The sequence below is a fragment of the Entelurus aequoreus genome, linkage group LG10 (genome assembly GCF_033978785.1).
Source record: "Entelurus aequoreus isolate RoL-2023_Sb linkage group LG10, RoL_Eaeq_v1.1, whole genome shotgun sequence".
Classification (NCBI taxonomy): Eukaryota; Metazoa; Chordata; class Actinopteri; order Syngnathiformes; family Syngnathidae; genus Entelurus; species Entelurus aequoreus.
Window position 1 is genome coordinate 45,547,202 of NC_084740.1, and position 15,634 is coordinate 45,562,835.

A 15,634-nucleotide genomic window follows, 5' to 3' on the forward strand; every position below is an offset into this window, starting at 1 on the left:
TCATCATCCTCACAAAGGTGAAATAAAAGCGTATTTTTGTGTTTTTATCGCCATCTCCAGGTCTAAGTTGGATGTCAAAGTTGACCAACTTGTGTGTTTATGTCCACAACCTTCTACTATCCAGGTGAGAGACATGATTTATCATCTAGAATTAACTTTCACCAACTCAGAAGCTACGCAGCAGCTCAACATGTCAATATAGCAGCATAAGCTAGTTAGCTTGGCTAAAATAGTCAGTCTGCGTTAGCACTTATAATAACAATATCACTAATACTTGTTAATATTTAAAATAACAATATCACTAATACTTGTTAATATTTATAATAACAATATCACTAATACTTGTTAATATTTATAATAACAATATCACTAATACTTGTTAATATTTAGAATAACAATACCACTATTACTTGTTAATATTTATAATAACAATATCACTAATACTTGTTAATAATCAGGTCAGGACATGTAAATGGAGTACTGTTGACGTTTTACGAGTTAGAATGCATGAAAGAAGCAGTGTTTCCCATAAACTGCCAAGATACCTGTGGCGGTGGGGGCGCGGCTATGGGCGTGGTCACCATGACATCATCGAGTAATTTGCATAATTTACTACAATGATTTGATTTTCTCTAAAAAGGCTCAAAAAATGTATACTTTAAGGCTGAAACGACGCGTCGACGTAGTCGACGTCATCGGTTACGTAAATACGTCGACGCCGTTTTTGTGCGTCGACGCGTTGCATAATTACGTCACACTACCGTCATGGCGGAGCGCAAAGCAGACTGTGCGAGCGAGGGGAAAAACGCACGCCAAAAGTCGTCAAAAGTGTGGGAGTATTTCAATACACAGCCTAATAATGTTGTTGTATGCACACTGTGTCGAGCGGAAATGGCCTATCATAGCAGCACAACGGCTATGAACGAACATTTGAAAAGAAAACCATCAACCATCAACTACTCAATCGTCCGCGTTAGCATACGTTGTCATCATTACACAAATACATGAATGTGTCATTTGTATCTGCTAGGGGTGTAACGGTATGTGTTTTGTATTGAACCGTTTCGGTACGGGGCTTTCGGTTCGGTACGGGGGTGTACCGAACGCGTTTCTAAGCTAAAGCTAACTTTAGCTGCTAAAGTCTTAACAAGTTGCTTTGCTTGTCTGCCTCTGTCTCAGCACGCAGCATTGTCCCACCCATACAACCATCTGATTGGTACACACGCAGCATTGTCCCACCCACACAACCATCTGATTGGTACACACGAAGCATTATCAGCCAATCAGCAGTGCGTATTCATAGCGCATGTAGTCAGCGCTTCAGCGTCGAGCAGATAGGTGTTTAGCAGGTGAGCATCAGGCAGCGGACTCTCCCCAAATGATAATAAACACCTCCCAGTCAACTACTAGTAACATCACTATGAGCCCGTTGACCTACTAGAAACTTAAACTGCAGCTCAGCTCGCTCCCAGTCCTGGTTTGAGGTGAAGGCTAATTACCTCTCAGTTCCAGCCACATCGACCCCTTCTGAGCGCCTATTTTCAGCTGCTGGGAATATTGTAAACAAGAAAAGAAGCAAAGCAAGTAGACATGCTAACCTTTCTTCATTACAACTGTTAGTCACTCACTGGAATGAGTAGAATTGGTTATTGTGTACTGTGTTGGACTGGATGTTTATTTTGCACATTTTAAAAGCAATACTTAATGTTTACAGTGCTCCAGAATATTTAGATTGCCACTTTTTTGTATTGGATGTTTATCTTTATTTTTGCACATTTTAGCAAATAAGCAATACTTTCACTTTTGTTGAAATGTTTACACTGTTGTTACAGAATATTTCGTTTTGCACTTTTTTGTATTGGACGTTTATCTTTATTTTTGCACATTTTAAAGCAAAATAAGCAATACTTTTACTTTTGAAATGCTTATACTATTGCAGAATATTAAGATTTGCACTGGATGTTTACTTTTATATTTGCACATTAAAAAGCAAATAAGCTACTTTTAATTTTGTTAAATGTTAAAAGTTTTAAATGTTTACATTGTTACAGAATATTTTGTCATGTTGTTGTCAATGTTGACTGAGTGGCCATACTTTTTTTTTTTGTAAATAAAAACCATGCCTTTTGAAAAAACTGGCCTACTTTTATTTTTTCATCTTCATTTTAAATAATAATTTTAAAAAAAATCGGTAAAAGGAAAAATAATCTATAGATGAATCGAAAAAATAATCTATAGATTAACCGATTAATCGAAAAAATAATCTATAGATTAATCGATAGAAAAATAATCGTTAGCTGCAGCCTTAGTATACTTACTAATGAATAATAACAGTCTTGTTTTAAACGTCCATCCATCCATCCATTTTACAATATAATTACAACACTTTATGTACATATTTATGTACAGATTTTAACAATAAGTTATTCACTGAAATATGTGACCTGTGCTGGCAAAATGAGTCACAATGAGGAAATTTTAAAAACTGAGTTATTGTTATTTACACATTCTCCATCTAAAGACCTTCAAAATGATATATGGTTTGTTGGAATCGGACAGAAAATGACCGAGTTACATCCGATTGAAGTCGACCAAGTTTGAGGGTCCGTTTTGAGAAAAAGCAGCTTAAAGTTGACTGTTCCAGAACAGAATGTTCCAAAACAAAACTCCATAGCAACCATACCTTAAAAGTCCTTGTAGCAACACCAAAATTGGTACAATTAAAGTCAAATCCCATGTCTAAAGGAAAAAGATATATTCAACTCTATTGAACACGGTTATGTACAAAAATTTCAACACTGTTATGTCACAGTTTTTTTGTTCACTGGTCAGTTTGTCAGCTGGTCAGCTGTCCGTAATATTCCTGACCAGCAGCACTAAGAAGATTCGCCGACTGCAGTGAATTTAGCGCACTTGCAACCGCCTGTGTACCCTCTCCACCTTCTAAATCCATTACGGCATGTAAAACAGTCGAACTTATCCACAAAAATAATAATTAAATGTTCGAAAATCACCTTTTTTCACCAAATATTCCGCTCGAATTACTGTGTTGTTTTTCATCAGGGCGCTGCCATGATACCACAATGCACCGCGCGGGGTGATTCAACCAATGAGGGTACGCCTCACAGCGACCCTTAGCAACAAGCCGGATTTGTTTACGTCGGGACAGGTTTAAAAACTCGAATTCTTTTGGTTCAGAATGGCGTCATCGGGAATTCCATGCTCATTTTTAGAAAGTAGGTAAACTTGGCGTCACAATGATACCAAATATGGCTAGGGGGATTCCCCCTTATTGCCGCGAGTGAGCGTTGAAAACACTTCATTTTCTCAAGGAATTTTAACACAAAGGACTAATTTCTGAAGACATACCTCGTACAAAACCTTCAAATAAAGGTGATTTAAGATGTTTTCTTGCTATTTCGATGATTGGAATCGCTGGACTCATTTTTGTGAAAATCTCAATTTCAACCAAGATACATTTTTTTCACTTATTTGCCTGTAGGTCAAAATTAGCCTGTGCGTATTCCGACTCATTTTGCCAGCACGGGTCACATATATTTATTAATTGGGGTTCTTACAAAAAATATATCTTGTAAAATATAAAAGCTAAAATGTCTCAAAGCTCTGCCCCTTTAATTAATGCATACTAAATAATTTAACTTTAGCCTACTACTACAACCATATTATTTACCAGCAACATAAAGTGAAACAGAGGCACAGGTGTCCTGCCACAGTCAGTAACAAATAAACAGAAAACAGTAGTGGTGGTAGATAGACACAAAGCTTCATCAAACATCTGATCCACTGAACAAAGAGCTCCAAAAATGTTGAACTTTAGACTGCCATCAGTTCTACTCCCTACACTTAACCGTGTGTTTCCTACTGCCTGCAGACTTTGCACCCTTTGTTATATACACATGTTGTGTTTCTAATATAAATACATTTAATAAAGTCAATACAAATAAGGCAACAAGAGAAGTATCCTACACTTCTCTTTTGTAAAGTAAATCTGAACAGCCGATATGGGCATCTACATCAACTATATGATTTGCCTGAGAAGCTGGACAGGACAACAAAAAAAAATAAAAAAAAGGTTTTCTTTTTTTTTTTTTTTTTAATTTTTTAAATTTTTTTATTCATTTATTTGTGGCGGACGTAATTCTTTCGTGGCGGGCCGCCACAAATAAATGAATGTGTGGGAAACAGAGAAGAGATTTGGTCTTACAGAAGGATTGTGAATGATTGATAAAAAATGCCAAAAAAAAGTGCAGTTAGCCTTTAATTAGACTGACCATACGTCCTCTTTTCACCGGACATGTCCTCTTTTGCGGAGCTGTCAGGTCGGAGTTTCTTAAATGCCTCAAATGTCCGGCATTTTGAGTTAGGGTGGCGTGTATTTTCAATGTACGTCCAGGGTTAAGAAGGGGTTAAAAACAAAACAAACAGCAGCATTGGTGAGGGAGGGGCAGAGACAGAGAGAGAGAGAGAGTTATGATAAACGCGCATGCGTCGCCAGGCTCTGCTTTTTATCCATAGATTTATCACATTTCATTTGTTATTATCTATAGCAGGGGTGTCAAAAGTGTGCCATTTGCGGCCCACAGCTAATGTTTTAAAGGCCCACGGCACATTCTAAAAATACTATTGAAATAAACAAAAACATAAAAGTGAAATAAAAAACCTTAAAGGTGAAATGTAATTTAGAAAAAGTTGCAATGTTGACTAATAAAACAAAGCTGTTTTTTTTTTCTTTCAAACTGTCATTGCTCAAAACATAATATTGAATCAAAATTAGAGATGTCCGATAATATCGGTCTGCCGATATTATCGGCCGATAAATGCGTTAAAATGTAATATCGGAAATTATCGGTATTGGTTTTTTTATTATCAGTATCGGGTTTTTTTTGTTTGTTTTTTGTTTTTTTTATTAAATCCACATAAAAAACACAAGATATACTTACAATTAGTGCACCAACCCAAAAAACCTCCCTCACCCATTTACACTCATTCACACAAAAGGGTTGTTTCTTTCTGTTATTAATATTCTGCTTCCTACATTATATATCAATATATATCAATACAGTCTGCAAGGGATACAGTCTGTGCTTCCTACATTATATATCAATATATATCAATACAGTCTGCAAGGGATACAGTCCGTAAGCACACATGATTGTGCGTGCTGCTGCTCCACTAATAGTACTAACCTTTAACAGTTAATTTTACAAATTTTCATTAATTACTAGTTTCTATGTAACTGTTTTTATATTGTTTTACTTTCTTTTTTATTCAAGAAAATGTTTTTAATTTATTTGTCTTATTTTATTTGATTCATTTTTTTAAAAAGTACCTTATCTTCACCATACCTGGTTGTCCAAATTAGGCATAATAATGTGTTAATTCCACGACTGTATATATCGGTTGATATCGGTATCTGTAATTAAAGAGTTGGACAATATCGGCATATCGGATATCGGCAAAAAGCCATTATCGGACATCCCTAATCAAAATCAATGTTATCATGAATTATTGACCTATCCAAGGTTCCCATTACTTCACATCAAATATTACACTAAGAAAAATATTGTTGGTGGAAGATTTTGCATATTTTGTGTGTTTGCCATAAAAAACAACATAGTTTTGTTTGACAAAAAAGGGCGGAAAACAAACAAAAAAACATAAAAAAACTAAAACATTTTGAAATGAGGAATAGATGTGAAGTTGATGTAGACTCCAGAGATTTAAGCGTTAAATATAAAATGTACACTACCGTTCAAAAGTTTGGGGTCACCCAAACAATTTTGTGTTCGAGCCTTCATTTCTAAGAACAAGAATAGACTGTCGAGTTTCAGACGAAAGTTCTCTTTTTCTGGCCATTTTGAGCGTTTATTTGACCCCACAAATGTGATGCTCCAGAAACTCAATGTGCTCAAAGGAAGGTCAGTTTTGTAGCTTCTGTAATGAGCTAAAGTGTTTTCAGATGTGTGAACATGATTGCACAAGGCTTTTCTAATCATCAATTAGCCTTCTGAGCCAATGAGCAAACACATTGTACCATTAGAACACTGGAGTGATAGTTGCTGGAAATGGGCCTCTATACACCTATGTAGATATTGCACCAAAAAGCAGACATTTGCAGCTAGAATAGTCATTTACCACATTAGCAATGTAGAGTGTATTTCTTTAAAGTTAAGACTAGTTTAAAGTTATCTTCATTGAAAAGTACAGTGCTTTTCCTTCAAAAATAAGGACATTCAATGTGACCCCAAACTTTTGAACGGTAGTGTGTATGTATACCCTGGCACACCATTATCATCATTTCATCACCCAAGCAAAACACTATTTACACTTTTATACTGAAATAAATACAACTTATTCAATAAAAACATGGAAAAAAGTACCAGCAGCGATAAAGTTGAGATCCATGAAGGAAAGAAGAAAGTGAATGAATGTTTATAACTGAATTCATTTACATATATATACATTTTTATTGTTTTAATGAATTAAGCAACATTTATGACAACCTTTTTCCAAAACCCAATATAGAATGTGAGATATAACAGGATCTTGCATACGTTTACCTTTTTTTTTTTTTTCAAAAAGCTTACAAAAAAGTGGGACCCCAAAAATGTACTGTGGGACCCCATTTTTATGACTTGATGGGGTCCCTGGGACCCCATTTTGAACATTCCTAGCGCCAACACTGCTGTCAACAGAGGAGAAAAAATGCTTCATTTAAATCAATATATTATTTATAAAGCAAGTTGGAGTATCATTGTCAAATTGGCACGCATAAACAGTATGTGTCCTCTCCTCTTTTGGGGGTTTCACAGTATGGTCAGCCTACTTTAAAGGCCTACTGAAAGCCACTACTAGCGACCACGCAGTCTGATAGTTTATATATCAATGATGAAATCTTAACATTGCAACACATGCCAATATGGCCGGGTTAACTTATAAAGTGACATTTTAAATTTCCAGGGAAATATCCGGCTGAAACGTCGCGGTATGATGACGTATGCGCGTGACGAAGTCAGAGTAACGGATGTTATGGTACCCCGTAGAATCCTATACAAAAAGCTCTGTTTTCATTTCATAATTCCACAGTATTCTGGACATCTTTTGCAATTTGTTTAATGAACAATGAAGGCTGCAAAGAAGACAGTTGTAGGTGGGATCGGTGTATTAGCAGCGGACTACAGCAACACAACCAGGAGGACTTTGTTGGAGAGCAGACGCGCTAGCCGCCGACCTCACCTTGACTTCCTACGTCTCCGGGCTGCCAAACGCATCGGGTGAAGTCCTTCGTCCTTCTGCCGATCGCTGGAACGCAGGTGAGCACGGGTGTTGATGAGCAGATGAGGGCTGGCTGGCAAAGGTGGAGAGCTAATGTTTTTAGCATAGCTCTGTGCGGTCCGGTTGCTAAGTTAGCTTCAATGGCGTCGTTAGCACAGCATTGTTAACCTTCGCCAGCCTGGAAAGCATTAACCGTGTATTTACATGTCCACGGTTTAATAGTATTGTTGATTTTCTATCTACCCTTCCAGTCAGGGGTTTATTTTTTTTGTTTCTATATGCAGTTAAAGCACGATGCTATCACGTTAGCTCGTAGCTAAAGCATTTCGCCGATGTATTGTCGTGGAGATAAAAGGCACTGAATGTCCATTTCGCGTTCTCGACTCTCATTTTCAAGAGGATATAGTATCCGAGGTGGTTTAAAATACAAATCCGTGATCCACAATAGAAAAAGGAGAGAGTGTGGAATCCAATGAGCCAGCTTGTACCTAAGTTACGGTCAGAGCGAAAAAAGATACGTCCTGTACTGCACTCTAGTCCTTCACTCTCACGTTCCTCATCTACGAATCTTTCATCCTCGCTCAAATTAATGGGGTAATCGTCACTTTCTCGGTCTGAATCTCTCTCGCTCCATTGTAAACACTGGGGAATTGTGAGGAATACTAGCTCCTGTGACGTCACGCTACTTCCGGTACAGGCAAGGCTTTTTTTATCAGCGAGCAAAAGTTGCGAACTTTATCGTCAATTTTCTGTACTAAATCCTTTCAGCAAAAATATGGCAATATCGCGAAATGATCAAGTATGACACACAGAATGGATCTGCTATTCCCGTTTAAATAAAAAAAAATCATTTCAGTAGGCCTTTAATTGAAGGCAAAAATATGTGGAATGTGCCGCCAAAGGTTTAAAAATCCACAATTATTAGAAATAAAGACGACCGCGTGACCAAAGAGTGGAGGTTTTACCACAAAGTATATACTTTATTTCAAGCCAATTTCAAAGTGTTTGATATGAAGGGATATATATATATATTTATATCATGTAACAGATCTTCTACAACACATGCACATATCTATAAAAAAAAACAAAATGAATCACTGGGTATGAATTCATGTCACGTGCATTTAGGAAAACAACTAAATACAAAAGGGCTGTGATTAGTTCTAGGGCTACCATAACAGCTAAATAAGCCTCCAATCAGCCTTTTCATGGCGTACCTTCTTCTAGTCGCCTTCTTCTCCCAGCACGCTCCTCAAAGACCACACCACATACCTCAAATGTGCCACCTTGATGCTACTCGCGTGACCAAGCCTCCTCCCACCACCAGGGGGCGCTGTGGTGTAAACACGGTCCAAAAAAAAAAGATGAGGGAAAAAAAAGCTCCGCCTTAAAAAGGCCTAAAAAAAAAAAAAGGAAGAACCTCCCGTGGCCATTTTGTTCCTGGCTAGCTTATACTTTGTTGGCTAACCTTCCCTCCCGGACCGCCCGAGTGGACCACAAGTCCAGGAGGTCTTTGGAGTCCACCACAGGAAGTGCTGATGAGACAATAAGACATTGTTTCTTCAGTCGTCGTCACAAAAAGGAAGTAAAAGTCAGAGCTTTGTTGGCTCTGCTTCTGTCCTCTCCACAAACCTCTCAAACATCCTTTTTGGTTCCAGCTCAGGAATATTAGTCAGGTCTTATATTCATTATTAGTCAGGTCTTATATTCATTATTAGTCAGGTCTTATATTCATTATTAGTCAAGTCTCATATTCATTATTAGTCAGGTCTTATATTCATTATTAGTCAGGTCTTACAAACCCCGTTTCCATATGAGTTGGGAAATGGTGTTAGATGTAAATATAAACGGAATACAATGATTTGCAAATCCTTTTCAAGCCATATTCAGTTGAATATGCTACAAAGACAACATATTTGATGTTCAAACTCATAAACATTTTTTTTTTTTGTGCAAATAATCATTAACTTTCGAATTTGATGGCACGTGACAAAGAAGTTGGGAAAGGTGGCAATAAAAACTGATAAAGTTGAGGAATGCTCATCAAACACTTATTTGGAACATCCCACAGGTGAGCAGGCTAATTGGGAACAGGTGGGTGCCGTGATTGGGTATAAAAGTAGATTCCATGAAATGCTCAGTCATTCACGAACAAGGTTGGGGCGAGGGTCACCACTTTGTCAACAAATGCCTGAGCAAATTGTTGAACAGTTTAAGAAAAACCTTTCTCAACCAGGCTATTGCAAGGAATTTAGGGATTTCACCATCTACGCTCCGTAATATCATCAAAGAGAATGTGGAGAAATCACTGCACGTAAGCAGCTAAGCCCGTGACCTTCCATCCCTCAGGCTGTACTGCATCAACAAGCCACATCGGTGTGTAAAGGATATCACCACATGGGCTCAGGAACACTCCAGAAACCCACTGTCAGTAACTACAGTTGGTCGCTACATCTGTAAGTGCAAGTTAAAACTCTCCTATGCAAGGCGAAAACCGTTTATCAACAACACCCAGAAACGCCGTCGGCTTCGCTGGGCCTGAGCTCATCTAAGATGGACTGATACAAAGTGGAAAAGTGTTCTGTGGTCTGACGAGTCCACATTTCAAATTGTTTTTGGAAACTGTGGACGAGGAAAAGAACCATCCGGATTGTTCTAGGGTGAAAGTGTAAAAGGCAGCATGTGTGATGGTATGGGGGTGTATTAGTGGCCAAGACATGGGTAACTTACACATCTGTGAAGGCACCATTAATGCTGAAAGGTACATACAGCTTTTGGAGCAACATATGTTGTTATCATGGACGCCCCTGCTTATTTCAGCAAGACAATGCCAAGCCACGTGTTACATCAACGTGGCTTCATAGTAAAAGAGTGCGGGTACTAGACTGGCCTGCCTGTAGTCCAGACATTGAAAATGTGTGGCACCTAAAATAGCAGAAGGGAGACCCCCGGACTGTTGAACAACTTAAGCTGTACATCAAGCAAGAATGGGAAAGAATTCCACTTCAAAAATGTGTCTCCTCAGTTCCCAAACCTTTACTGAGTGTTGTTAAAAGGAAAGGCCATGTAACATAGTGGTGAACATGCCCTTTCCCAACTACTTTGGCACATGTTGCTGCCATGAAATTATAAGTTAATTATTATTGGCACAAAAAAAATAAAGTTTATGAGTTTGAACATCAAATATGTTGTCTTTGTAGCATATTCAACTGAATATGGCTTGAAAAGGATTTGCAAATCATTGTATTCACTTTATAATTACATCTAACACCATTTCCCAACTCATATGGAAACGGGGTTTGTATTTTAATGCCGTAGATTCCGGACTTTAAGCCGCTACTTTTCGTGGATTCCGGCAGCCATATTGCAAATAGTTATTTTCTAATCAACGCAATCAAAGACACTGAAAAGGTGTTATTGTTTGTGCTACGGCGCCATCTCTTGGACGAGCTCGCTCACTGCGGGTGCCGTTTGGTCCTCCAGCCATCCATAGCGTTTTTACTTTTAATGATTCTTCATCCATTACTCCGAGCAACATTTGTACGTTTTACAATATATCTAAAACTATTCTGTTTATCTGATTGGAGAGCTAGCATGCGCAGCTAGTAGGTCCATGACCTTGACTTGTGTTTTGTCTGATCAGCCGTTTTACTGCCGTGTTACAGACACTGTTTGGGAACAATTAAGGTATGTAATATTTGCTTACTATTCTTGATTTCATCTTTTTGTTTGGTCTTCGAGTCGTCCATGACGTTCTACTCGTAAATGATTCTCCATTCGTCACTCCAAGAAACGTTTGTAAATTTTACATTTGTACGTTGTTAGCTAATGCTGCCGGGTGAATGCCAACCTGTGGTTCCTGCTGTTTAAAGCGCCGAGCCAGAAGTAGAAGTGCCGTTCGGTCTTCTAGCCATCCATAGCGGATCTACTCGTAAATGATTCTTCATTCGTCACTCCAAGCAACGTGTGTAAGTTTTACAATATAACTACAACTATTCTTACTGACTAAACCGTCCCATGTCTGGGTCCAGTACCTTGACTTGTGTTTTGTTTGATCAGCCGTTTTACTGCTGCGTTTGGGAACAATTAAGGTATGTTATATTTGCTTACTATTCTTGATTTTGTATTTTTGTTTGATCTTCTAGTCATCCATAACGATTCTACGTGTGATGATTCTTCATTCGTCACTCCAAGCGACGTGTGTAAGTTTTACAATATAACTAAAACAAGGTGTGTAAGTTTTACAATATAACTAAAACAAGGTGTGTAAGTTTTACAATACAACTAAAACAAGGTGTGTAAGTTTTACAATATAACTAAAACAAGGTGTGTAAGTTTTACAATATAACTAAAACAAGGTGTGTAAGTTTTACAATATAACTAAAACAATGTGTGTAAGTTTTACAATATAACTAAAACAACGTGTGTAGGTTTTACAATATAACTAAAACAATGTGTGTAAGTTTTACAATATAACTAAAACAACGTGTGTAGGTTTTACAATATAACTAAAACAAGGTGTGTAAGTTTTACAATATAACTACAACTATTTTTACTTACTAAAGTGTCCCATGTGTGATGTCTGTAGGAGTGTTTCCATGCATATTTGTACCTGCTATTGTAATGTAATCAAGCTAGCGTCGTTAGCTAACGCTGCTGGGTGAATGCCGACCAGTGTTTCCTGCTGTTTTAAAGCGCCGAGCCAGAAGTAGAAGTGCCGTTCGGTCTCCTAGCCGTCCATAGCGTTTCTACTCGTAAATGATTCTCCATTCATCACTCCAAGCAACGTGTGTAAGTTTTACAATATGACTAAAACAAGGTGTGTAAGTTTTACAATATAACTAAAACAACGTGTGTAAGTTTTACAATATAACTAAAACAAGGTGTGTAAGTTTTACAATATAACTAAAACAAGGTGTGTAAGTTTTACAATATAACTAAAACAACGTGTGTAAGTTTTATAATATAACTAAAACAAGGTGTGTAAGTTTTACAATATAACTAAAACAACGTGTGTAAGTTTTACAATATAACTAAAACAACGTGTGTAAGTTTTACAATATAACTAAAACTATTCTTACTGACTAAAGTGTCCCATGTGTGATGTCTGTAGGAGTGTTTTCATGCATATTTGTACCTGCTATCCTAATGTAATCAAGCTAGCGTTGTTAGCATTAGCTAACATGCTAACAGGTTTATGAGTGTCTGTGTTAGTATTATTAACTTACATTCTTTTTGTATAGTTTCACTTTCATAAATTCCTCAGGAAATTCACCAAAACGTCAGCGTGGAGTTATTGAGCCTGTTTAGCTGATTGGAGAGCTAGCTTGCGCAGCTAGTGGCTCCATGACCATGACTTCTGTTTTGTTTGATCAGCCGTTTTACTGCCGTGTTACAGACACCGTTTGGGAACAATTAAGGTATGTTATATTTGCTTACTATTCTTGATTTCATATTTTTGTTTGATCTTCTAGTCATCCATAACGATTCTACTTGTGATGATTCTTCATTCATGACTCCAAGCAACGTGTGTAAGTTTTACAATATAACTAAAACTATTCTTACTGACTAAAGTGTCCCATGTGTGATGTCTGTAGGAGTGTTTTCATGCATATTTGTACCTGCTATAGTAATGTAATGGTTAGCTAACATGCTAACATGTTTACGAGTGTCTGTGTTAGTATTATTAACTTACATTCTTTTTGTATTGTTTCACTTTCACAAATTCCTCAGTAAATTCAGCAAAACGTCAGCGTGGAGTTATTGAGTCTGTTTAGCTGATTGGAGAGCTAGCTTGCGCAGCTAGTGAGTCCATGATCTTGACCTGTGTTTTGTTTGATCAGCCGTTTTACTGCCCTGTAACAGACACTGTTTGCAAACAATAAGGTACGTAAAAAATATTTCTGTGTAAATAAGTCATTCCATAACGTGTATACCTGCGGCTTATAGTCCGGTGCGGTTCATATATGGAATACTATGTCTTTTCTTCAAAAATGTAGTGGGTGTGGCTTATATCGCGGTGCACTCTATAGTCGGGAGAGTTTGTGTTCTTGGTCTGCTGATGCCAGAAGGAAAAGATCATACATCTAAAAGAATAATACAAGAAGCTAACAAATCCCTAAAAAAACCCATTAAAATGTGTTCATAAATGAAAAAGACATTTTGATTGGAGGAGATGAGCAAGAGAAGGCGTGGCTTGTTCGCGTCGCTCGCATGTTCTTCTGACAAAAAAAGTTTAACTTAGACTTGCTGGCACAGCCAAGCAGCGGCGTGGTGGCCCCGCCCCCTCCACCCCCCCCCCCCCCCCCCCCAGGACCCTCCCGACCAATCACACGCGTCCTCGCCGGGGCCTTCCTTATACCGCCGCTCCAAATCCGTACGGTCCTCCAATACATCATGTCTGGCGAGTAAAGCTGTCCTGCAAGAGAAGAAGACGGCGACAGAGCACGCACACGCCATGGCGGGCGGGCGGGGGAGGGGGGAGGGGCGGCGGCGGCGTGTGAAAACCTTCGAGGACGCTTTGCTTGGTTATTGTCTGCTCGCGGGCCAGCCTTGTAGACGCAGACGACAGGAAGGGAGGAGAACCACGGAGCTGAAGCGTCCGCTCAAAGCGAGCACGAATCCTTCACACGCTGGCGGGGGAGGGGCGGGGGCGGGGAGAAGGCGGGGCCTCTATAACCACGTCAGGAAGCTCTCCTTGTCGATCTTGGTGGCCGCCAGCACGGACTCCATGTCGTTGAGGATGTCCGAGCTGAGCGCCTCCTGCAGGCTGGGCATAAGCTCCTCCCCCTCCACCGCCATGCTCTCGCCCTCCAGGGTGCCCAGGTCCACGTCCGTGCCCGGGATGGCGTCCAGGTAGTCGGGGAAGCGGCTGGGCTGCGACGCCATGGAGGTGGGCAGGGGGTCACCTGGCGACAAGGTGGCGTTAGGGAAACAAATCCACTTCCTGTCTGACTGCCCCTCCCCTTATTGGCAAAGTCATGAATATTCATCAGCTAATTAGACATCATCACAGCTATTAAGCATGTCTAATGTGTCGGACGCCATCTTTTTATCTCTGCCTTACAACAATATATTTGTGTCCCGCTAGTTTGACAAGCCAGCAACGGTCCCCTTAACGCAATGTAGCATCCTCGCTAACGTCCCTCCACAGTGTGAAGCCGCGTCTAAATGACTGGCCCTCGTCTCCAGTAAAGCAAGTTGCTTACAAAACTGGAATGTTCTGAATGAATGGTCGATGTTGGAATTGTTGTAATAGTAACATTTGCAATGGAGAATTTTTCCTGATTGAGAGGAATGTTTTGACGCTGGAATCAAAAAATGTGGAAGGAGTAGTCGACGGAAAAAAGGGTGAAAATAGGGTTTGAAAAAAATGGTAATTCTCGGAATTCCTGGAATTTTTTTCAACTTGAAAAATTATAATTTGAATTTCCAGGATGAGTGGAATGTGTTGAAGGTGGAATGGTTTGAATCGGTCGAAAAATTTGGAAATTTGATGAAATGGTATTCCTGGAATTTCGGGAAAACTGGGAATTTTTCCTGATAAAGAGGAATTTTTTGACAGAATGGTTGAAGTGGGTTGAAAAATGTGGAAGGAGTAGTCGCCAGAAAAAAGGGTGAAAATAGGGTTTGAAAAAAACAGGAATTCTCGGAATTCCTGGAATTTTTTTCAGGATGAGTGGATTGTGTTGAAGGTGGAATGGTTTGAATCGGTTGAAAAATGTGTGAATTGTGCAAGTTTGAAAGATGGATAATTCATTTTGAATGGGGAAAATGTCCCGGAAAACCGGGAATTCTTGAAAATCCGGGAATTTTTTAAAATAATTGTTGAAAAGGAGCACACAATTCCTGAAAAGGCTGAATATTTTGAGGTTGGAACATAGGAAATGTGGGAAATGTGGAACTTTTAAAAATTTCCCATTTTTCATGGAAATGTGGGACTTTCGGGAAAAGAGGGAATTTTTTTGAAAATGCTAAATAAAATGTGAATGTTCTGAATGAGTTGAAATGGTTGGTGTTGGAATCTTTCAAAACAGTGGAGAAATGCTGAAGTAGTAACATTTGTAATTGAAAAATGGTATTACGGAATCCCTGGGAAAGCGGGAATTTTTCCAGTTAAAAAAACAACTTTGTTTTTTATCCTGATTAAGAGGAATGTTTTGACGGTGGAACGGTTGAAGTGGGTTGAAAAATGTGGAAGGAGTAGTCGCCAGAAAAAAGGGTGAAAATAGGGTTTGAAAAAAATGGTAATTCATGGAATTCCTGGAATTTTTTTCAACTTGAAAAATTATAATTTGAATTTCCAGGATGAGTGGAATGTGTTGAAGGTGGAATGGTT

The 15,634-nt window shown here is 38.8% G+C and overlaps 1 protein-coding gene and 1 long non-coding RNA gene across 2 annotated transcripts in view; one reads left to right on the top strand and one right to left on the bottom strand.

Annotated features, from left to right (window-relative positions):
- LOC133658685 (uncharacterized) overlaps positions 1-15,634 on the top strand; it is a 48,162-nt gene that overhangs the window by 4,128 nt on the left and 28,400 nt on the right. The window contains exons 2-7 of the long non-coding RNA XR_009827510.1: positions 61-124; positions 7,108-7,334; positions 11,038-11,090; positions 11,169-11,264; positions 11,442-11,498; positions 12,771-12,827. This is a non-coding gene — a long non-coding RNA (uncharacterized LOC133658685). The remainder of the gene's footprint in view (positions 1-60; positions 125-7,107; positions 7,335-11,037; positions 11,091-11,168; positions 11,265-11,441; positions 11,499-12,770; positions 12,828-15,634) is intronic.
- Positions 10,516-15,634, bottom strand: part of yap1 (Yes1 associated transcriptional regulator) — a 108,102-nt gene continuing 102,983 nt past the window's right edge. Inside the window, exon 8 of the mRNA XM_062060992.1 lies at positions 10,516-14,204. Coding sequence (XP_061916976.1) covers positions 13,969-14,204 — 236 coding nt within the window. The 3' untranslated portion in view covers positions 10,516-13,968. The remainder of the gene's footprint in view (positions 14,205-15,634) is intronic.